Source organism: Cervus canadensis, chromosome 1 (genome assembly GCF_019320065.1).
Source record: "Cervus canadensis isolate Bull #8, Minnesota chromosome 1, ASM1932006v1, whole genome shotgun sequence".
Taxonomy (NCBI): domain Eukaryota; kingdom Metazoa; phylum Chordata; class Mammalia; order Artiodactyla; family Cervidae; genus Cervus; species Cervus canadensis.
The window spans coordinates 37,959,770-37,983,971 of record NC_057386.1 but is presented as its reverse complement, the minus strand read 5'-3'; the positions used below and the strand labels follow the sequence as shown (position 1 = coordinate 37,983,971).

Here is a 24,202-nt window from a genome sequence, read left to right as displayed (position 1 = left end):
GACACAACTCAGGGACTAAACAACAGTACAACAATATATATGTACTGATGCTACTCTTTCAATTCATCCCACCCTCTCCTTCCCCCACTGGGTCCACAAATCTGTTCTCTATGTCCGCATCTCTATTCCTGCCATGCAAAATTAGGCACCTATTCCCTTCTAGTTGGTGGCAGCTTGGGGACCCTCCTTGGGCTTCCCTCGTAGCTCAGTTGGTAAAGAATCCACCTGCAATGCAGGAGATCCCTGATTCAGTTCCTGGGTCGGGAAGATCCCCAGGAGAAGGGATAGGCTACCCACTCCAGTATTCTTGGGCTTCCCTTGTGGCTCAGCTGGTAAAGAATCTGCCTGCAACGCAGGAGACCTAGGTTCCATCCCTGGGTTGGGAAGATCCCCTGGAGAAGGGAAAGGCTACCCACTCCAGTATTCTGGCCTGGAGAATTCCATGGACTGTATAGCCCATGGGGTCGCAAAGAGTCGGACACAACTGAATGACTTTCACGTTCACTTCTCACTTGGGGACCCACCGTGAAGAAGGGTGCCTCTGCGTGGAATGAGCCGGGGGCTCCCAGTGAGGACGTGAAGGCTGGCCTGAAAGTGAGGTGCCCGAGCTCTGTGGTCCCCCAGACCTTGTCGCATCTTTGACTCTGGCCGGCAGTGTGGGAAGGCGAGGGTGATGATGTTGGATGGAGGGCAGGGTTCCAGGGAGTCTTGGGGTAACCGAAGTAGCCTGGATTATGACGATGCTGAGGAGGGTGCCCCACAGACCTTGGACCCAGTCTGCATTCACAGGTGGCCTGCAGGATATTCCTGGGGGAGGGGGGCAATCAGGAGTGGTCATGTGGAGGGCAGGGCACACATTCCTGCCCCCTACTCTTAGTAAAGGACCAGTGGTGTCGTTTCCTCTGTGAGCGGGCCAGCCTGGCTTCTTGCTCTACACTTAGAGTGAAGCCAACCGGCAGGATACCCCCACCCTCCACCCCAACACTCCTCCCCGAACAAGGCTCCTCCTGGTCTGGTCTCCCATAGCCCCACCAATCAGCATCACTTGGTATGGACCAGGCATTCCTTGCCCCCAGCTGCCAAGTGAGTATTTCCTGTCTCTGTGTGTCTCTTCCCCCAAGCTGGTCAGCACATTCCAGGAGGGACCCCGTCTTGCCTTCTGAGGTGTGATATTAAAAGTAGCTCTTCTTGGGGGACTTCTCTGGTGGTCCAGTGGCTAAGACTCTGTACTCCCCTATGCAGGAGCGTGGGTTCAATTCCTAGTCAGAGAACAAAATCCCACATGCCAAAACTAAAACTCAGCACAGCCAAATAAATGTATTCATTAGATTTTTTTTTTTTTAGTAGCTCTTTTTTGCTCATTCATTTATTCTACAACCATTCATGATGCCAGATACTGGAACCAGGGGGGTGAACAGAAACAGGCATGGCCCCTGTCCTCCAGGAGCTCACAGCCAGGTAGGGGAAGTGACTGTAGTTACGTAGCCACGAGGATGAGGATAAGATCTCGGTGGAGGAGAAGAGGCAAGACCCTGGGAGGGAAGCTCCAACTGGGTAAGAAGTCAGAGGAGGCTTCCTTGAAGGAGCTGTGCCTTTGCTGAGGTCTGAAGGATGCGTAGGCTGATAAGGAGAAAGTGTGACCAAGTACATCTCAGATGGAGCAAGCAGCACGTGCCACAGTCCAGGGCAGGAAAAGCAGATAGAGGACCAGGGCCTGAAGTCAGGTCAGCATGGCTGGGGCTCGAGAGTGGAGGGCCAGACGGTGGAGCAGGGGGAGAGGGGTGCAAGCTGAGGCCACAGGGAGGTAGGTGTGGATGGGGAGGGTGGTGGAGGGGAGCAGACAGTTTGAGTGGGATTTAGAGTTCTCGGAGATGGATTGTTGAGGTGGGTATGAGGGAGAGTGAGGATCAAGGATGATCCTGGGTTTTGGCCTATATGATTGATGGGTGTGGTATCCTTTACTGAGACCGCCATGCAGGACTCTGGTTACTGCCTGGCTTCTTAGCATGTACTGTGCTAATGAGCACTTTTGTGAATCAGCTCCCTTGATCCTCCCAGTGGTGGCATGCACCTGCTTGTTACCACCGTTTTCAGGACAAGGAAACAAAGCCCAGAGGAGGTTAGTGACAAGGCTAAGGGTGCCTCTACATGGCAGACTCTGTGCTCTCCTGCCGCAGAGCCTGTATCCTGTGGCCGCACCCTGAGCCACCCCCCTTCTCCTGAGCACGTTCTGGGCCGGGATGCACCTTTGCAGAAGGAAAACATGGAGCGTCTGAGTTAGGCCCAGAAGCGAGACTTGGTTCGTCTAATGCTCAGACGGGGTTTCAGGCTGTAGGAAGAATGAGACAGTCAACCCCTAGAAGCCGCACTCACTCACCGGGGCAATTCCGCTCAGTGGAAGCCCACTCGGCAGGGAAGCTAGTGGCCTCCCCCAGGCCTGGCTGACCTGGACATGACTGTGCAGTGTTCCCTTTGCACTGAGTCGAAGTGGTAGCCGACTCACACTCCCTCATCTACACAAGGTCATGGGAATGAGCAAGAAAAACAGTCAAGTGGCTTCAGCACCTCGTTCCTCTCTTTACCCCAGGGAGGAGGGGCCCATGTGTGTTTCCTGAGGCCCAACTTAAGGGCTTATGGGGGCCCTGTCCTCGAGGTAGAAGGGTTGTGGCGAACTTTGGGAATGGCAACAAGAGGCGGCTCTAGGTGGGGAGGGAGATCTCCAAGCCAGGTCAGGGCTGATGACTTGGAGCTCCAGGCAGACAGTCTGTGGGCCCCCAGAGAGGCCAAGCCCCAGCCTGGCACAGATCCCGGCCCAGGCCTGGCACAGGAGTGGCTGGGCCCCACAGCACCCAGGGGACCCTTCCCAGACACACTGCACTGCCAAAACCCCAAGCCTGAGGTCTTCGTGAGAGCCAGGCTCAATCAGACTGGGGTGGACTGTCCTGCCAACCCAGAGGGACCTGAGCTTGGAGCAGGTTACAATGTATTTGGAGAAATCAAAGAAAAGTGACTTGTATCTGAGCATTGAATGGAGGCCAGTGCAGACCCCCCCTCGCTATGTATCATAGCTTCCCTCCTGCCACGAACTGGCTCCCCGCCTCCTGAGGCTCAGTACCCCCATCAGGTGGTGACAGCATGCTCGGGGAAGCCAAGCTGGTGACATTTCCCTCTCGGCAGAGAGGTGTGCTCCTTGCTCAGTTGGCAGCCTGCAGAAAAGGCCAAGCCAGGGATCCAGCCTTCCCTTAGGGGGAGGGGGGCGGGGGAGAGAGAGCGCCCCACCCTGCAGGGACCGGGCAGCTTCCAGGCGGCAGAAAGATTGATTGATTAGCTGGTGTGACTATTCTGTAAGGAGGACACACTGTCCCCTAATCAGACTCTGCCGGGTTAGCCGGGACGAGGTCTCAGCCCCCACCAAGTCCCCCTCTGCCTCCTGGTGCGTTTCATCTGGCTTTTCCCACTGCTGCTTGTGGCTGTGCATTTGGAGGAAGCAAAATACGTATTTAGAAGTGATGAGCTTAAGCAATTCTGTAGAAGGAAAAACGCCGCAGAAACTAGGTTCTGGCTACTTATGTGTCCGGAGGCTGTTATATAACAGCTCAAGAGGCAGACCTGAGTCTGTTACTTGCTGTGTGAACGTGAGGACTTTCTCAAACTACTGCTTGCAAGATGGGCCCAATTCTTATGTATACTGGGGTGGCTGGGATGGTTAAATGAAGGGCCTTGGCATCAAGGAAGTGCCTAAGCGGGGCACTGGTATTTCTCACTGCATCATCGCTTCACCTTGTCAGGCACACAAGTGAGTTTTCTGCATGGTTATATCCATGTGTATGTTCTTTTTGTTGAATAACATCATTCCTGCCCGCATTCCCAGGGGGCCGACGCAGTCTGCTGTGTGAAGGCCGTATCCCACTCGGTTGTGTTTGCTCCGCCTCTGGTACTGGCCGTTTGGGTTATTTCCAGTTCCTTGCTGTTGAACGTGATGCAGCTGTGACTCTCAGCAAGCTTATTTCTTTGATGTGATCCCAACAAGATGTACTTGTTGGGGGTGGATTTCTATCACAGCCATCCAAGGATGGGTATACATACTTCGTGCCCCACAGCCAGCTGCTGGGTTCAGATGATCTGTGTCCTTCGGGTCATCTCCCCCTGGGGCCTGAAGCAAAAACCATCCCCTCAGAAGATGACAAGGGCTCCTGAGTTATAGTTTTCCCAGCCCCTTAGTTGGGGAGGAAGAGACTTGAGTATTTACATTCCTGTGTCCTCTTTCTTGTAGAAAGTCTGCACCAAATGCGGGATCGAGGCCTCTCCCGGCCAGAAACGGCCCCTGTGGTTGTGTAAGATCTGCAGTGAGCAGAGAGAGGTAGGGTGCCCGGGCCGTGGGGAGGGGGGAGGGACCGGCCAGGTCGGGGCGGGGCACACTGGCATTGGGGGAAGTTCATGGCTGGTTGCTTAGAGGGGCTTCGCAGGAGGTCAAGGAGGGCAGCCTCCCCAGGGCAGCCAGGGCCGAAGGTGGGGAGGGGCAGTCTGCTGGCTTGGCGTTCCCCAGCGTAGAGCGGCAGTGGGCCCGAGTTCTGCTCTGCCTGGGGTCCTCGGTTTCCTCGGGGAGCCCCTCACACTGAGTGTAGGTGCAGGTGGCATTTTGTGGGGGACTGTGTTTATCGTAACAGAAATGGCTGCTCTGGGCTGAAGGTTTACTCTGGGCCTGGCACCACACGCAGTTCTTTACATGTCGGAATTCATTTCATCCCTGGACGACCCCATATGTGTGCTGAGTCGCTTGTCGTGTCTGAGTCTTTGTGATACTATGGACTGTAGCCCGCCAGGATCCTCGTCCATGGGATTCTCCAGGCAAGAGTACTGGAGTGGGTTGCCACGCCCTCCTCCAAGGGATCTTCCCAACCCAGGGATCAAACCCAAGTCTCTTGCATTTGCAGGCAGGTTCCCAGGGCCACCTGGAAAGCCCCCATACAACCCCATAGAAGAGCGCTATTATCCCCTTTTATTGATAGGGAAATGTGGATGCAGGAGGTTAAGCATCTTGTGGTCACCGAGATAGATAGTGGGTCTAACACCATAGTCTTGCGATGACGCTGTCCCCAGAGTCCCTTCTGGTTCTAAGTTTCCATCATTCTAGTTCTGGTCCCATTTTAAGGGAAGAAATCAAGGCTCAGTGAGGACTCTGAGGTGAAAACAGATGGGGAGGCTCGAACCTACGTCTCCTAACCCCCACACCCAGGACTTTCCTCATCATACCAGGATTGGAAGTGGGGCCAGAACAGTGGAGGACATTGTCGGGCTGCTCCTGGGGAAGGTCACGGGTCGGAAATTTCAGGAACAGGAGGAGTCAGGTGGAAGGAGGATCCTCCAGGCTATCCAAATGTGGATTTACTTTTTTACTTATCTGCTCGGTGATTAATATGCGCCTTTCATCCAAGATCCGTAAAATGTCTTTAGTTACAGAAAGTCCTCAGCCATGACATCCTTGAATCTTGCTGCCCTGCCATCTGAGTCTCCTGGAAACCCTGCAAGATACTTTTCTGAGCCCGTCCGTGCATCCTCCATAGCTCCCAACTGTGCTTTCTCATTTATTTCTTTATCTTTCTGTTTTTAATTTCTGGTCACACCTTGCAGCATGCCGGATCTTAGTTCCCTGACCAGGGATTGAACTCATACCCCCTGGAAGTGCAGACTCTTAACCACTGAACCTAGGGAAGTCCTCTCTTTATCTTTTCTGAGATACTTGCTGGCAAATTCTTCAGAACTGCCTTCCAGCTCACTAAATCTTTGCTGGCTGTCTCTCTCACGATAGAGTGTTTTAGAATTGAGGTTTGTCCACTCATCTTGAGTGGGAGTCAGTTTCTCTCTCTTTCTGCCCCTGCTCATCACCTCCACCCAGTTCTCCTTGCCAAGTGATTTCGAGTTGCCTCCACCTAGGTCCTAGGTCCCTCAGTGCAGGGCCAGCTCTCTTGGGTTAGTGATGAGCTGTGTATCTGCAGTAATAATGGGATTATCCCTGAAGTCCAACATCAAAGCCATAAGCAGTCCGGTCAGGTCCTGGCTATGTGTGTACTTCTTCCAGCCTCCATCAGTGTTCACATCTGTAGATCAGCTTTACTCTTAGGAGAGGGGTGGAGTGGTACCTCTGCTTCTTTCAGCCTCCTTTCCCAAGTGGGAAAGTTCCATTCTCAGGAACTCTGGCTCTGGTCCCCCACCTCCCACGGGACACTTTCAGTCCCCATACCCTTGAAAGACCAGTCTTCCAGCTGCTTCCACCTGCCTCCGGACCCTGAGCCCAGCAGGCTGTGCCTTTAGCCCCTCAAAATCGTAAATATTGGGAGTTTCTGATCCATCAAGATGCAGATCTTGTGTTTGAGCCCAGTTGAGCTTCTTTGTTGGAATCTTCATATATCACTGGTTGCATCTTTGAAACAGGGAAGATAGCAGGCAGGACCCCTAGGTGTGAACTAACATTCTACACTCTATTGCCCAGAAGTCTTTGATTCCTCCTGTTGAAATGGAGACGATAATACCTATTTCATTGGAGATACTGTGAGAATTCAGGAACATCGTTAACAGTACACCAAGTATCCAGAATGTCCAGCCTAGAATAGGTACTCTGTCAATATTAGAGGCCCTCCTCTCTCACCCAGCTGGAAAACCCCCCTTTGAATTTGAGGTCTTTCTGGTCTTCAAGGGGTCCCTTCTATGATGCAGGCATCCCCCCTAAAGAGGGGATACATGTGAGTATACATATGTAGCTGATTCATTTTTCTGTATGGTAGAAACCAGCACAACATTGTAAAGCAACTATACTCCAATAAAAAATGTTTTAAAAAGACGCAGGCATTCACAAGGTAGGAAAATTTCCTAAAACAGTATCTTGTGGGAGATACCTGAGCAGGATGAAAAGACACGACTGAGGTGTGGGAGGACAGAGATGAAAGAATTGTCAAGGAAAGGGAGGAGGAATGAAAGAAAAGATGAATTCAGCAAATGTAATAATTTCATGGAGGGCTTGGTGGGGGAGCAGCTGCCCCCATCCAACCCTATCACGAGTACCCCTCAACTCATTAACAGTCCTGAGCTCCCACAGACAGCGTCCACCACCAGCCCGTCCTAATCTCCAGAGCGCTCCAACACCCAGGAAAGTCCAAAATAGCTTAGGATGAATTTTCTTATCTTTCCTACGGCAAAGAATATGAGGCTCTGCACTATGCTATCAGTTTGCCCTTGAATTTCTAGAGGCCGATAAAATGGAGCAAGATCAAGGATGCTGTATTCCCCCTCCGCGGGACCAGGCAGACTAGATGTTTAGGAGGTGTGGATGGGCCCTAAAAGTCCGTGTGTCTGAGTCTGGGTGCCTGTGAGTACCATACCCAGATGCTGCATTTTCCTGCCTCCTTTTGGGGTGGGAGAGTGACAAGAGTAATTGGTTTCCTAATGCTTTTTTTCCACAGAAAAATATCTAATCACAACAAAGAGATAGCTAAATAGAGCATTTGAAATGTCATTTTCAGTGCCACATAGAGCTGGTTCTGAATCTGTGATAAAAATGTGGAGTTCTGTGCTACAGAAAAAAAAAAAAAACAAACAAACACAAACACATCCTAATGGAAGAACTTGCATTTTTTGCTGGAAGCTCTCTTACCGCTCAGCCCCAACACTCTTATCTTCTGTTTCCATTTGACTCTTCCCTTCTGTCATCTTGGTCTGCAATTGCAAGTGTTTTTTCTGGAGTGAGTTGAATGCTGGTTACATGTCCCTGGGGCCGTCCAGTTGGCGCCGCTGCCCGTTGTGTGCACCTCAGTGATGCGGTGATGTCAGCTTCGGCCCCTCTGCTCCGGAGGAGTTTACAGTCTCATGCATTTATTCCTTTGGGTACTCAATGCATATTTACTGAGCATCTTCTATGTGCCAGGCAAAAGAGCTCTTCTCATGGGAGATGGAAACCCCACACGCAATACAGTAAATTCTGCCATGTCACAGATGATGAAAATGTACTCAGGGGAAGGGGGCGACGGGGGTAGATGCTGTTATATGCAGGAGTTGAGGAAGGGCTTACTGATAAAATGGACTTTTGAGCTGAGGTCTGAAACGCACTATGTGGCAGTGTGGACAGAAAGCATTCCAAGTAGAGAGGACTGCAAGCGCAAAGGCCCTGAGGCAGGTGTGTCCTTGGTAGGTTTGAAGAGCAGCTAGAACAGTGTGACTGGCGCAGAGTCAGAGTCGGGAAAGGAAGTCAGAGATGTGGCCAGGGGCCCAGATCATTTTGGTCCTTGGAGACCCTTGGAAAGACTTTGGCTTTTACTCTGAGTGAAATGGGAAGCCCTTGGAGGTCTGGAGTAAAGGAAAGGCATGACCTGAGTACTCCCCCAAGTTTTAAAGGGTACTCTGGCTGCTGTGTTGAGAATAAATTATAGACTGTAATGTCAGAGTTAGTATCATGATATTTCATCTTTCTTATTTAACATTACCCCAGATATTTCAGTTCTTGACTTGTGACCCTTAGAAGTTTTCACTTTTAAAAATATATACATTTTACTCTTTTCTGATTTTAAGATTAATATGGATCATTGACACTCACAATGTGTAGAAAGCATAAAGAAATACACGCACCCCCAAAATTCATAATCTTACCATCCAGAGGCAATCACTGTTAATGTTTTGGCGTAATTGCTTTCTTTTTTCTGTGTCGTTTTTTTCTTTGTATTGTTGAACCTCTGTTTTAAAATTAACATTTTAACGTAAGCGCTTCTCAGTGTAATCAATAATTCTTTGTAAACATTCTGTCATATGGATATTCTGCTAATTTAGGCCGCCTGAGTTATTTCCTTTTTTCCTTCTCATTGCTAATTGCTTTATATATCTGTGTACTTAGCTCTTTGCCTACATTTGAGATTCTGTCCTCAGAATGGATACTTAGAAGGGAAAAATAAACATCAGTACTCACAGTCCCTCTTTTAAATCTTATTTATTTATTTTGGGCTGTGCTGGGTCTTTGTCGCTGTGCATGGGGTTTCTCTAGCTGGGGCGAGTGGGGACTGCTCTCTGTTGCGCCATGCGGACTTCTCGTTGCAGTGGCGTCTCCTGTCGTGGGGCACAGGCTCTAGGCTCGTGGGCTTCAGGAGTTGCAGCACATGGGCTCAGGAGTTGTGGTGCATAGCCTTAGTTGCTCCAAGGCATGTGGGATCTTCCCAGACCAGGGATCAAACTCACGTCCCCTGCCTTGGCAGGCAGATTCTTAACCACTGGACCACCCAGGAAGTCCTCACTCTTTTCTTCTAGACCCTTGAGATATTGCTGTTGATTTATAGTTTGCTGGTATATGCAAAAGTAATGACATGTGGACAGTGTATTTTCTGAGTCTTTTGCTAGTCTGATGGTAGCTGTTGCTTTTATATGAAAAAAGACAATGACTTGACTGATAATGCAATTAATGATCATCTTTCCCACTCAAAATTCTGTGAGTTTGCTGTCTGTTGTCTAACCAATCACACAAGCAAAGAGCCACCATGAGGGAGAGGAGGCAAATGTAACAACTAGGAGAACTGGTACTCAAAGAACTTGAAATTATAGTGAGACTGTGAAAGAAATGTTTGAATTTTTAATTTACTTTTTATTTTTTTGACTGCACCATGCAGCTTATGGAATCTCAATCCCCAATCAGGGATTGAACCTATGCCCCCTGCAGTTGAAATGCAGAGTCCTAACCTCTGGACCACCAGGGAAGTCCAAATAAGTTTTTAAGTTGAGTAAAGAGATAAGAGAAGCAATAGAAATCAAATTGAACAAATAGGACATTTGAAAAATGAATGAGCAAATTTGGAAAAAAATAATAACCAAATGAACCATTTTCATTTCTAAAAATGAAAAATGTTATTAATGAACTTGAAAACTCAATCAAATGATACTTTGGTAATTTTTTAGACCAGTAAACCTTGTCATTCCCATTAACAGCCACAGATGTTTCCTTATCATTTGCTTCTTATTAATTGTTTTTTTTACTTTTGATCCCTGGTTGGCACTCCCAACAGCTAGGAGTCCCTGGCCCCTGATTTCCACTCTACTAACTGCCATGAAGATGATGTTTTTGTGACCACATGAAACTACAGTCTTTATCTAATTAAATCAGCTGCTTATATAAGCATTCAGCCTGGCAGCTGCCTGTCCCACCTCATTTCCATTCCCTCTGTGAATCGGGCATGTTCCTTGGTCACTTTCCTGGTCTCCTTGTTGGTAAATGAATAAACTCTGACATATGTTCAAGGTTTAAAGACACAGAAAAGGGATTGAGACAGCCCTGAATAGACTGTTTCGTTTGTTTTCATATTTGGCCATACTAGGTCTTGGTTGCGGCACTTGGAGTCTTCATTGTAGCATTAGGGATCTTTAGTTGCAAAATGTGGGGTTTAGTTCCTTGTGAGTGACAGTGTTAGTCACTCAGTCATGTCCGACCCTTCACAACCCCATGGACTGCAGCCCACTAGGCTCCTCTGTCCATGGAATTCTCCAGGCAAAAATCCTAAAGTGGGTAGCCTTTCCCTTCTCCAGGGGATCTTCCCCACCCAGGGATCAAACCCAGGTCTCCTGCACTGCAGGCAGATTCTTTACTGTCTGAGCCCCAGGGAAGTTCCCTGACCAGGGACCAAACCCAGGCTTCTGTATTGGGAGCAGTCCAGTCTTAGCCACTGGACCACCAGGGACATCCCCAGTAGACCGGTTAACTAGCACATCAGGCACCCTGAGGAACCCCAAGAGGGACTTTGTGACCCAGAAGACAGTTTCCAGGATGCAGCGTACGTGACAGGATGCAGGGAAGACAGTTTCCAGGTGCAGGCAGACACATGCCCTGAAGTCAAAGCTAGAACAGGAGAAGGCAGGCAGACAAGATCTGATGCTCAGCATAAAGTAGTTTTAAAGTCAAGAACGGAGACATGAGGGAGAAGTCTGAAGCCAGGCTTATGCTTTTATTCCCTTTTTAATAACCTGGTATGTTATTTATGTCTATATTTGGAAATTAATAATTTTATCTGACTAGGCCTAGGTCATTTTCATTGATTTTTGTCTAGGACAAACGTATTTGGGTCTTCGATTCAGGAAAGCTTTTCAATTATGTTTTTGCTTACTGCTTTGTTCCGAAACTCTTCTGCTTTCTTTTGGGGAGCAAATTTTTTAAAAATTTATTATTTTTACTTATTTGGCCCTGCTGGATGTTCATTGCTGCGTGCAGGGTCTTTAGTTGCAGCATGTGGGATTTCAGAAGGTCCCCCTGGGAGCACTTTTAATTTGAAGAGTACATTTCCATTCTCTGTCTTCTGTATTCATCATTTTCAAGTTCTTTTTATTCTTCTCTTCATTCGGAAAAACCATAAAGCTTTCCATGTCCTTGATTCTTTGTTTTTGGTCTGAGTTTGGTGGTTTCCTGCGTTTGGCCTTGGTGGCTGCACCTGTGCCTTCACCCCTTCTGATGCTGTGAGCTCTGCAGGCCCAGGGTTTATCTGAGGCAGCGCAAGCGCCGCCCACAGCCCCTCTCCTCTGTCTGGAATTCTGCTCCTCCTCTGGGGCACTTTGACTCTCTGGGACCTGGCCCTCTGGCCCTCAGAACTAGAAAGGACTTGGAAAACTTCAGCCAGTTGGTTTGGCCCTCCCCACCCTCCCACAATTGAGCTTTACTTGAAGAAAATATACCTTCCCAGATGCAACTCACCATTGCCAGCTCCTTCCCACTCCCACCTAGTTATTTTCTGGGAATCTGTGTCCCATCCATAAAGACAGAATTGAAGGAGAGAGGGCACCAGAAACTCGTAGACATACTACACCAGGAAGGCCGCCTAGGGGCAGCCCTGGTACTGCACCCTGCCCCTCTGCCAAGCAGACACGTGGGGGGGCCGGTGACACCTGTTTCATCCATCCCACTTGCCTGTCTCCAGAGGCAAGCCTGACTGTAGGTTGAGCGTCAGATCGCTTCTGTGCTGGTGTCCGCTTGCCCTTGATTCACTTACTTTCCTGGGTGTGTTAGTGCAAGCTGGAGAAGGACTGCCTGGGAGCTTCTAACATGATGTTGCAAGCCAGAAATTTATGTCATTGATTGTTTAGCCTCTAATCTGATTCATTTAAAAAAAGTGACTCAGTCAAAATGGTACTGTAATCAGGGGGAAAGTTAATTGGAATCCAGACTCCCCAGGAATCTAGAAACCATTCCTCCAGCCTCTAAAATGTCTACCTTTGGAGTCGGAAGGCTTCTAGGAGGACGCAGGCATGCTCTGAGGGGGATGCGCTAGAAAGAGGAGAAGAGCAATTTATAAGTAATGGGAAGCTGATTAGTACAATTAGAGCATTGCTCTCCACTCAGCGTCCCTCTGTCCGCTGTGCTTTCCCTGTCTCATTCTGCATCCTGATTATAACTCATCAGAGGCCGGGCTGCAGCAACACTCACTGTGTTTCCCCGCAGTGCTTTGCATATAAAAGGTGCTCAGGGAAGGTTTGTTGATTGAAAGACATTTGCAAAAGAGGAAAGAGGGCTCCTTGTTTAGGGCACCTTAGGACCCTTCCCCAGCAGGGTTTTTTGATTTCCCTGAAGTCTTATCACAGATGACCCTGGCTGGGGTCCCACAGGGCCCCCTGATGCTAAGTCTGTATCTCATCCTCTGGCCCCTCTCTCCTGCTTGTTGATTGACTAGAAGGAGGAACGTGGCTTCACATGGTGGTTTTCAATCATCTCAACCCACCCGGCCTGGAGGGTGACCAGTAGACAGTTAAGGCCCCGGCGGGGAGGGTCTGTCTTGGCACAAGCCTTCAGGAGACTGGGAGGATCAGGGGCTTCCAGGCCCCCCACCGGCGCCCGTGGGAAGCAGCCATGCCAGCCGAGCCCAGCAGCCTCGTGGCACCTGGCTCCCAGGCGGGCGGCCCGTGCTCACCACAGGCTGCCATCTGCTTCCCCACGCGCTTCTCTTCTGGCCCTGCTGTTACTTGCAGTTTGGATTTTTGCTACAGACAACTTTGCCAGAGGGCCCCTCCGGAGGCCCGTGAGTGTGCTCATGCGTGGGTAGCTGGCGCTGGGGCGAGCAGGGGCGGCTGCTTGAGCGCCCCACCATCTCTGTCTGGTTGACCCTGGGCCGCTGGCACTGTGGCCCCAGGGGACCCCGATGGGCACACTTCCTCAGTGTATTGGTCACCGCCCACATGCCTCGGCTCTGCCGAGCGGACCTGCTGTCACTGCAGGTCCCTGGCCTCCCACGTGAGCAGGAGCGGCAGGAGGAGGAGGGTCCTGGGACCCCCAGTCTCCCCTTCCTCCTCTGGAGAGGCAGAGTGGTCTCCCACCCTCTCCCTGGTCCTTCTCAGGGTGCCTCCCTGAGCCTGTGTCCACGCACTGGAGGAAGAACTTAGTGCTCTGAGATGCTGTCTGATCCGAGAGGGAACTCACTTTCTCACTAGCGCGCTCTAGTCTGCTGAGCCCACTGTCCTACCTGGGAGTCTGATCTGGCTCTGAGTCAAGCGACATGAACTCCGCACCCACTGCAGGCCGGCCAGTATCTCACTCCATCTGATCACTGGACAGATGTATTCCTGATGTATTGACTGTTGTCCTCATGGGACAGATGGGGAAACTGAGGCTTAGAGAAAGGAGGTCACTTCCGCAAAGACACTAGGTAGTAATTGATGGAGCCAGGGTTTGAAGCCAGTGGTGGTGTTGTTCAGTTAGTCATGCCCACTCTTTGCGACCCCATGAACTGTAGCACACCAGACTTCCCTGTCCTTCACTATCTCCCTGAGTTTGCTCAAACTCATGTCCATTGAGTCAAGGATGCCATCCAACTTTCTCATCCTCTGTCACCCCCTTCTCCTCCTGGCTTCAATCTTCCCCAGCATCCAGTGAGTCAGCTCTTCCCATCAGGTGGCCAAAGTATTAGAGCTTCAGCTTCAGCATCAGTCCTTCCAATGAATATTCAGGACTGATTTCCTTTAAGATTGACTGGTTTGATATCCTTGGTCCGAGGGACTCCCAAGTGTCTTCTCCAGCACCACAGTTTGAAAGCATCAATTCTTCAGTGCTCCGCCTTCTTTATGGTTCAACTCTCACATCCATTCATGACTACTGGAAAAACTATAGCTTTGACTATACAGATCTTTGTTGGCAAAGTGACGTCTCCTGCTTTTTAACATGCTGTCTAGGTTTGTCATAGCTTTTCTTCCGAGGAGCAAGTGTCTTTTAATTTCATGGCTGCCTCTAAAACTCCTTCTAACAACTCTACTGTCTATCCATTCATTCACTCATTCATTCATACGGTAGTCATTGACTATTTACTATCTGCTAGGCACTGTTTGGGGATTCCCTGGTGGCTCAGACGGTAAAGCATCTGCCCGCAATGCAGGAAACCCGGGTTCGATCCCTGGGTTGGGAAGAACCCCTGGAGAAGGAAATGGCAACCCACTCCAGTACTCTTGCCTGGAAAATTCCATGGATGGAGGAGCCAGGTGGGCTGTAGGGGCCATGGACTGTAGTCCATGGGGTTGCAAAGAGTCGGACACGACTGAGTGACTTTTCACAGGCACTGTTTTAGACCCTTGGAAAATAGTGATGAACAAATCAGCCAAACATCTCTGCCTTGGGTTTACATTTTAGCAGAGACCAGGGGAGGAGAGAAGGAACAGAAGATAAACATAGCCAAAGTAATAGCTAAGCAAATTACATATATGTGTGTGTGTGTGTGTGTGTGTGTGTGTGTGTGTATATGTTAGAAGCTACATGAGAAGAAGAGTAGAACAGGGCAAAGAGATCAGGAGTGTGGCATGTAGGGAGGGGAAGAGGTAGCTATGTTGAAAGTAAACCAGCCACCATGACACACCCATTAAAATGACTAATATGTGTGTGTGTGTTTTAAAATTTTATTTACTTATTTATTTGGCTGTGTCAGATCTTAGTTGTAACATGCAGGATCTAGTTTCCTGACCAGGGATTGAACTCAGGTCCCCTGCATTGAGAGTGCAGAGTCTTAGCCACCCGACCGCCAGGGAAGTCCCAGGATAGCTAATGTTTAAAAACAGGAAATAATAAGTGTTGGCGAGGATGTGGAGAAATTTGAAACCTTGTGCATTGATTGTGGGAAATTAAAATAGCGCTGCCATGGTGGAAAGCAGTATGGTGGTTCCTCAAAATCTAGAAGCAATCTGCTTCTAGATGTACACCCTGAAGAATTGAAAGCAGAGATTCAAACAGAAATTGTGCCTCCCAGTAGGCTAAAGGTGGAAGCAACCCAAGCATCTACCATGGGATGGATAGATAAACAAAGTGTGGCCTATGCCAATTATTATTCATATAATTCAGCCTTAGAAAGGAATGGAATCCTAATACATGCTACAGCATGGAAGAACCTTGAAGATATTATGCTAATTGCAATAAGCTGGACACAATAGGACACATATGGTAATATTTCCATTTATTTGAGGTTTGTAGAATAGTCTCGCTCATAGAGATAGAAAGTAGAAGGGTGGTTGCCAGGGACGGTGGGGTGAAAGGAGGAATTATTGCTTAGCAGACACAGAGTTTCAGTTTGGGAAGATGACAAAGGTCTGGAGATGGACAGTGGGGACACACAACAGTACAGATACACGTGGTACCCCCGGACTGTACACCGAAAAATGGTCAGAAGGGTAAATTTTATGTTATTGTATATTGTGGGAAAAAACAGTGGGAGGGAGACTGGCCAGGGTGGGCTTCTTTGAGGAGGAGAGATGGGAGCAAAGATGAAGAAGGTGTAGCAGGGGGGCTGGTGGCTCTCAGGGGAAGAAACAGCCCAGGATGAGGCCACCCCTGGTGCCTGTGTGTTCCCAGAGCAACACGGAGCCAGCTCCCCACCTTCCACATGGAGGGTCCTGGGTTCCCCTGAGGCAGGTGTGGGAGGGGTTGGTCCCCGGAGGCTCTTTGGCCAGGGGAAGTGGAGAAGGGAGATGACAGGGTCCAATAGGAAACCTTCAGCCCATCAGGAGCAGCGCCTGCAGGTCCTAGCATTTGTCTGTCCCACCCCTGGATGCCCCTCCCACTGATGCCCCACCCACTGATGCTTGTGATCAGCGGTCCACAAGGGTGCGAACCCTGTGGCCTGTGTGACCAGGCTTGAGAACAAGGAGGCATGGCCCAGCTTCATTATCCCCGTCCTCAGTTGGTGTGGCACCATCCTGACACCTGAACCTGCTTGTCCTCTCCTCCTCTGTTTGGTCCGCATGACCTGGCTTACCCTGCTATGACACCCTCCTCTGCGTGGCCCTAGGGAGGGAGGTGAAAAGCTAGGGAGAAATCTGAATGTGGTCATTTTCTTGCATGGATCTGGATAGAAATTTGGATAATCAGATTTTCCGGCCCGTTTTTCAGATGCCAAACAACGTTGGCTGGCGCGATTTCCCCAGCCAGCTGTCTGGTTAGATGCAGCCCGGGGAACGAGGCTCCATTCTTTAGGAGCTATTTATTAAGCTCCTAGGCAGTGCCCAACCATGAAATACACACCCATTCCCTCTCCTGAGGAAATAACTCAAGACACGTGTCCTCCTGCAGTGCCAGAAAATTCTTCTGTGAAAAGCAGAAGCCGAAGAGAACCGGCCTTTGTTGGGGACCTTGTCTGGGCCAGACGTGGGGCCCTGTGTCCTCACTCTTCCAGCTAAATGGAAGCTCTGGCACCTTAAATGACTGTCCAAGGTGGCAGAGCAGAGTGTGCAGAGCCTGGGCTGACAGGCTTCTGCCACTGGACGGGCTTCCTCCTCCTGATTTTTACCGCCCTCTGGAGTCAGCCTTTCTATTCCAGGATGGCCCATGGGCTGGAGGGAGACAGGACAGGTGAACAGAGATTTCCCCCTCAGTGGCCAACGCAGTGATCCCCTCTGTCTGGGGGACCCCTGGGTCCCTGTCCTCCTTCTCCTTGCCCTGACTTTGTAAGTCGTTACATCCCAGCCTGAGCTAACACACCCACAGCCGAAGCCCAGCCTGGCCCTGACTCTTATCTAACTACTTACATCCCTGAACCTGGTTTTGAGTCCCAGTACCTGGTTGTTCTCTTGACCCTTGAACTTTGCCTGCTGCTCTCCATCCCCCTCACCATCAACTGGAGTGTTGTGTCGTGGTCACAGACCCACTCCTGATGTTCCCTGTTTGCAAATTAAATCAGAGAGGTCTGTTTGGTAGGTGACCTGGCTGGTTCCTCTCAGCATTGCACCTGGCACCTCTTCCGTGTCGTCTACGTGTGATGCTCAGCCTCACACCCCACCCCTACCTGTACAGCCTGGAGAAACCTTCACACCCACTCCCAGGGAAATGTGACCAAGAATGCATACTGCAGCATCTGTTGTAATAGCCAAAAACTGGAAACCACCCCAATGTCCTTTCATGGTGGAATAGATATATTTCAAAGGATGAATTAAAAACCCAACAGGCTGGGACTTCCCTGGTGGTCCAGTGGTTAAGACTCCATGCTCCCAACGCAGGGGGCCCAGGTTCGATTCCTGGTCAGAGAACTAGATCCCACATGCCGAAATGAAGAGTTTGGATGCCACAATTAAAAAAAAAAAAAGATCCCACATCCCACAATTAAAGATCCTGCATGCTGCAACTAAGACCTGGCACAGCCAAATAAAAAAAATAAAAAGGAAAAAAACCAATGAGATGAGCAAAGAAAAAAACAAGTCACTAAAGAATAAATACACAATGACTCAAAAATATGTTGTTCAAAAACAGGTAACAGTAAATATGTTACTTATAAATGCACACTAAGGACTTCCCTGGTGGTTCAGTGGTTAAGAATCCACCTGCCAATGCAGGGAACACAGATTCAACCCCTGGTCCTGGAAGATTCCACATGCAGGAAGAGCAAATAAGCCCGTGCAGCACAACTACTGAGCCCGCTTGCTGCAACTACTGAAGCCCGTGTGCCTAGAGCCTGTGCTCTGCAACTAGAGAACCCACCACAGTGAGAAGCCTGCACGCCACACGGAAGAGCAGACCCTGCCTGCAGCACCTAGAGAGAGCCTGCTCATAGCAGTGAAGACCCAGTGCAGCCAAAAATAAATAAAAAGAATTTTTACATAAGCAGTTTTTTCAAAATATAAAAGCAAAAGATTGCTTCACACAAGATTCCAGATGGTGGTTACTTCTGGAACGAAGGCAGGGAGGGCCTACAGGGCTTTCTCAGGTCCGGTCATATTTAATTTCTTAATGAGTTCACAGGTGTTTACTTGAATGTGGCTCTTTGAAACATACTGTGTTTTCATACACTTTGGTGTGTATGCTAGATTTCACAGGCACACACCCAAAAGCTAATGAGAGATCACCAAAAATCAGACCCAAAACAGCTTGAATCAGTGACATGGAGAAAAGCCTTTAAAATCTCCCAGGATGCAGGGGGAGAATAAAGTGAAAAAAACAAAGAGCTAAAAACAGTAACAGAAACAGGAATATCTGGAAGACAGAGCAGGTGATGGAACCTCAGAATGATAGGTTTTCCCCAAGAAGGAACAAGACCGATTGGAAATGAAGCAGTAATCAAATCCATAACCAAGGAAGGTGTCTGTGATTTCAGACCACACACCCATGAAGACCCATGAGCCCTACCGTGTAGCGGTCAGCCCAGAAACCGTTTCATGTTGGCTTCAGAATCTGTTTCTGAGACTGTGTTTACATACAGGCATGTTTGTTGTTCTGGGAATTGAATCAAAATCACGGAGCTCCTCTGAAAAGACCTGGTTGAGTATAACTGGCCTGTCCAATTTTCTGATGCCAGCCCTATTCATTTCCCATGCACAGCCCACTCCATCTGGGAACAGAGACTGGCTTCGGAGCCAGACACCACCGTGGCTCGCTTGCCCTCTCTCAGATCTGTGCTGGAACAGGGAAGATAGTTCAATATTTGGTATTCAAAGGGATTTCATGCTGCATGCAAATGAAGAGTAAAAGGAGGTGGGTGGACAATGTTGGCAAAGCAAGTAATTAAGAGCAGTTGTGGAAGGGACTGCCCTGGTGGTCCAGTGGTTAAGAATCCACCTTGCAATGCAGGGGCCTCAGGTTCAATCCCTGGTCCTGGAAGATTTCACATGCTGCAGGGCACCTAAGCCTGTGCACCACAATGAAAGATCCCGCATGGTGCAGCTAAGACGGGTGCAGTCAAATAAATATTAAGATCATGGCATCTGGTGCCATCACTTCATGGCAATCAGAAGGGGAAAAAGTGGAAGCAGTGACAGATTTTATTTCCTTGGGCTCCAAAATCACTGTGGACAGTGATTGCAGCCATGAAATTCAAAGACGCTTGATACTTGGAAGAAAAGCTATGCCAAGCCTAGACAGCATATTAAAAAGCAGAGATATCACTTTGCCAACAGAGATCCATCTAGTCAAAGCTATGGTTTTTCCAGTAGTCATGTATGGATGTGAGAGCTGGACCATAAAGAACCCTGAGCACTAAAGAATTGATGTTTTCAAATTGTGGCACTGGAGAAGACTCTTGAGAGTCCCTTGGATTGTGGGGAGATCAAACTAGTCAGACCTAAAGGAAATCAACCCCAAATATTCATTAGAAGGACTGATGCTGAAGCTCCAATACTTTGGCCACCTGATATGAAAACCAGACTCACTGGAAGAGATCCTGATGCTGGGGAAGATTGAGAGCAGGAGGAGAAGGGGGCGACAAAGGATGCGATGATTGGATGGCATCACTGGCTCAATGGACATAAATTTGAGCAAACTCTGGGAGATAGTGAAGGACAGGGGAGCCTGGCGTACTGCAGTCAAAGGGGTCGCAGAGTCGGACACGACTTAGCAGCTGAACAAAAACAACAGCAAAGCAGTAATGGAAGCGTCATTCTTCTCTGTGGATTTGTTAAACTTGCAAGAGCATCCTAGACCAAGGAGAACACAGTCTCTCTGGAACCAGAAAGAGAAGGAAGACAGGGGGCTCTGTTCTCAGTGACTGCTAGTGACCCTTCCATGTTGCAGATGATCTGGGAGATGCAAGGGCTGGGGAAGGGGAGAGAAGGTGCCCCTGGGGACCCCTGGAGAGAGTGAGGCCAGCGCTGAAGGTTGGCCTGCCTGTCCCAGACATTCTCTCTGACTCTGGGGCACTTACTCCACAAGCATCACAAGCCCTTATTGGATGCCACCTCCCTCTGGAGCTGGCAAATGCTCCTCAGCAGTAACTATGCGGAAACCTCGCCTGCATGAACCCGTCACTGGGGGTTAATGGCAGCCACAGCATTTCCTCCAGTTCTGAAATAATCTAACCAAGGTGTTTAAATTATCTGTCAAGAAAACAGATAGCACCCTCAGAATATGTCTTCTTGCTGCATTCTTTTTTTTTTTCTTTTCCACTAGGCTAGCAATTGCCTGCCACCCAGGCTGACCTGGTTGCTCAAAAACCCACTTGAAATGAAGGGGAAATTTGCTCAGGCCCTGGGGAAGGCTCCCACTCCAGGGCTGAGCAAGGAGCTGCTCATGTAGGTGGGGAGGTAGAAGAAGGGGCAGGTGTGTGCTCTCTGGCTTTGCTGGAGCTTAATTTGTCCGGGTGATGCTCAGGCCTGGCCCCCATAGGCAGAGCCTGAAAGGCTACTAACAGTATTCAGGAAGGTGGGGTTGTACTTTCCTGGCAGAAGGAGCTTGTTCACTCTGATTGGGGGCCTAGGGTGGGTGGGGGGATGGTAGGGACTTTCTCACTGGCTCACCAGCACACACATATAGGCGCGTACACACACACACACACATACACACACACCCCTGATATGTTTTAAGGTGTTAATCTTTAAATTGCAAATATGCAAATACTCCTGGGAGAGGTCTCACTTAACTTTCCCCTACACCTCAGTTGTTAGTTAACACTTTATTTGGCTGCACCGGGTCTTAGTTGTGGCATGTGGGATCTAGTTCCCTGACCAGGCATCGAACCCAGGGCCCCTGCATTGGGAGTGCAGAGTCTTAGCCATTGGACCACCAGGAAAGTCCCTGGAGCTTATTTTAATTCATCTGTTGGTCAAATGAACTAGACTATTGAGCCATTTTTTAAGCAGATTGGATGCATCTGTTTTCAATTTTTGCCAATAGGATTCACACACCTTTGTGGGGTAAGAAGCATAGCCCTTTTCTGATTATAGAGGCAGGAGGAGATGTCATCCTCGGCATATAGAATAGCAGTGATGCCGTTTCCATGGGCTGCCTCTGGTTATACACGTGTAGCATGGGCTTGCAACCTCATCCTGCCCCTCACTCCTCACCCTAAATAAACCTGCATAGTCACATCCATGCTACAGTCCACACATGACATATAAATGCTGAGTCACCATCCCACTTGATTAGGGTAGCAGGAAAGGAAGTTGTTTCTGCTTCCCAAGTGGCTCAGTGGTAAAGTATCCACCTGCCAATGCAGGAGTCACAGGAGACATGGGTTCAATCCCTGGGTCGGGAAGATCCCCTGGAGAAGGAAATGGCAACCCACTCCAGCATTCTTGCCTGGAGAATCACATGGACAGAGGAGCGTGGCAGGCTACAATCCACAGGGTCACAAAGAGTCAGATACAACTTAACAACTAAACAACAAAGCCAGCTGTAAAGTCGGGTGGTCCCTGGTTTGACTGGGTGGTGTTCCTGGCATAAAATATTCCTGAAAACACACGCGCACGTTACCTTAGCACATCTTGTGTGCCTTGCTCCATATCAGCTTGTCGCCCTCAGCAGTAACTGTGGCTTTCCAAAATCAGCTTGTCACCACGGAAACCTGGTCAGAGGGCGCTGCCCAGAAGTCTTGAGAGCAGCATCTCTTCCAACTAATAGCATGGTGCCCGAGGCCCTTCTCTTTTCCAAGGAATCCAGTTCTCCCTGCCTTTATGCTGGGAAGCCCTGAAGTGAAGTGAAAGTCGCGCAGTCGTGTCCAACTCTTTGTGACCCTATGGACTCTACAGCCCATGGGATTCTCTAGGCCAGAATACTGGAGTGGGTAGCCTATCCCTTCTCCAGGGGATCTTCCTGATGCAGGAATCTAACCAGCGTCTCCTGCATTGCAGGCAGATTCTTTACCAACTGAGCTATCAGGGAAGCCCTGGTTCCCTTTAAAACGCTGTCCAGGGTTTTCTCATTGTCAGAATTCTGACTCCTGGAGGTGAAGTGGGGGCAGTGACGTTGGAGAGGGAGCTTGTCTTTCTGCAGGGATAGAAAGGTCAGTGTTGAGAACTCATACTGGTATTTTCAAGCTAACCATAACTTGACGAAGCCTTCCCATCTTGCTCCGCTACAAAAATTTTAATTACTGCTTTCCTTTTCTATCAGCTTTTCTCCCTTAAGCACATCCAGATTCAATATACCAGCCATAGAGTGTTCTCACTCCCCATGTGTCCACCCGCCAAGCAGCCCAGGGATTTAATAACATTGACATCCAATTACCAATCTGTTACACTTCAATTTAAATCAAAGTAATACCTGCATGTGCTTTTTAAAAAATCCAGCTGTGCTGACGGGCTTATTCTGAAGAAAGGAAGGGGCCAGATAGTCACCTCCCTCACCCAGCCCATCACGTACAGACCACTTGCTTTAGTTCACGTGCTGGCTCCTGCCATGACTTTTTAAACAAAATACTGTTGTTGTTCTTTTATTTTTTTTTTTTACATTCTCCTTTTATTTATTTATTTTTCTTTTGGCCAAGCCGCACAGCTTGTGGGATCTTCCCCAACCAGGGGATCGAACCAGTGCCTTCTGTATTGGGATCACCGAGTCTGGACCATCAGGGAAGTCCCCACGTTTTGATAATTTATGATACCTTGACCCCTGGACCATCCAAAGGAAAATGTTCCTAGTACCATGATCAAATGATTTCTTTTTAACTCTTGATGTCTTAACACCATGTCACATTTTGAGTTACTGAATATTTGGACCATGACTTTCTGGTATGATTTTTAGTTTTCCCTGGAGTTTTTTTATTAATCTTTTTTCTCACTCATAAAAGAATAATGAAACTCTGTGTCTTTTTTTTTTTTTAAAACTCTGTGTCTTTTTTTTTTTTAACTCTGTGTCTTTTTATGCAGCCTCTTGATTTTACCTTCCCTTTTCCTGTCAGAAACCCCTTCAGACCCTTTTCTAGCTCCAGCCTGCACTACTTACTGAAAGCTGTCTTCATGGCATTTCCCTTTGACTCACTTCCTAAGTTGAAGACATTGTTCCAGGATTTTATCTTCCTCTTTCTTGTTTTTCCCTTGTCTTTTGCTGTAGCCCATCCCAAAGTACCCCGGTTCGATTGCTGGGTCGGGAAGATCTGCTGGAGAAGGGATAGGCTACCCGCTGCAGTATTCTTGGGCTTCCCTTGTGGCTCAGCTGGTAAAAAATCTGCCCGCAATGCAGGAGACCTGGGTTCAATCCCTGGGTTGGGAAGATCCCCTGGAGAAGGGAAAGGCTACCCACTCCAGTATTCTGGCCTGGAGAATTCCATGGACTATACGGTCCATGGGGTCGAAAAGAGTCGGACACGAATGAGCGACTTTCACTTTCATCCCAAAGTAACTTCTTAAAAAGGGAGTGTGCACAGGAAAACTGGAGTCCTCGCAAGTCTAACAATGTCTCTCCTGTTCTTTTGTTTGATTGATATTTGACTGGTAGAGTTCTAGATGCATGATCTTTAAGCATCTAGTGTTGCCGATGATGTCTGATGCCATTCTAATTCTGGTTTCCTTAAAGGAGACCTTTTTTTTTTTCTTTCTGGAAGCTTTGGTGATCTTATTTGAAATTTATAACTAAATGATTTTATGAGTATGTGGGCAGAGGAGCCTGGCATGCTACATTACATAGGATCACAAAGAGTCGGACACGACTGAAATGACTTAGCATGCATGACCATTTTACTTTTCATTTTTTCCTGCCATATATTCAATTATAAACCTTTTTAAATTTTTTAAATTAATTAAGTTATTTTCAGCCATGCTGGCTCTTCATTGCTGTCCACAGGCTTTCTCTAGTTGCAGAGAGCAGGGGCTACTCTTTAGTTGTAGTGCTCTGGCTTCTCATTGTTCGGGCTTCTCTAGGGCATTAATCATGACGTTATGTGGCAACCTGGATGGGAGGGGAGTTTGGGAGGAGAATGGATACATGTTTATCTATGACTGAGTCCCTTTGCTTCCCACCTGAAATTATCACAACATTGTTAATTGACTGTACTCCAATATAAAATGGTCTTCCCTTGTGGTTTAGCTG

At 48.7% G+C, this 24,202-nt stretch overlaps 1 protein-coding gene across 5 annotated transcripts in view; it reads left to right on the top strand.

The window, feature by feature from the left end:
* Nucleotides 1-24,202, top strand: part of RPH3AL (rabphilin 3A like (without C2 domains)) — a 136,741-nt gene that overhangs the window by 78,262 nt on the left and 34,277 nt on the right. For 4 of the 5 annotated variants that reach the window (XM_043478562.1, XM_043478552.1, XM_043478572.1 and 1 more), the window contains exon 5: nt 4,274-4,360. The exons of the other annotated variant lie outside the window; for it this stretch is intronic. In XM_043478562.1, the coding sequence (XP_043334497.1) occupies nt 4,274-4,360 (87 nt within the window). The remainder of the gene's footprint in view (nt 1-4,273; nt 4,361-24,202) is intronic. 5 annotated transcript variants of the gene reach the window in all.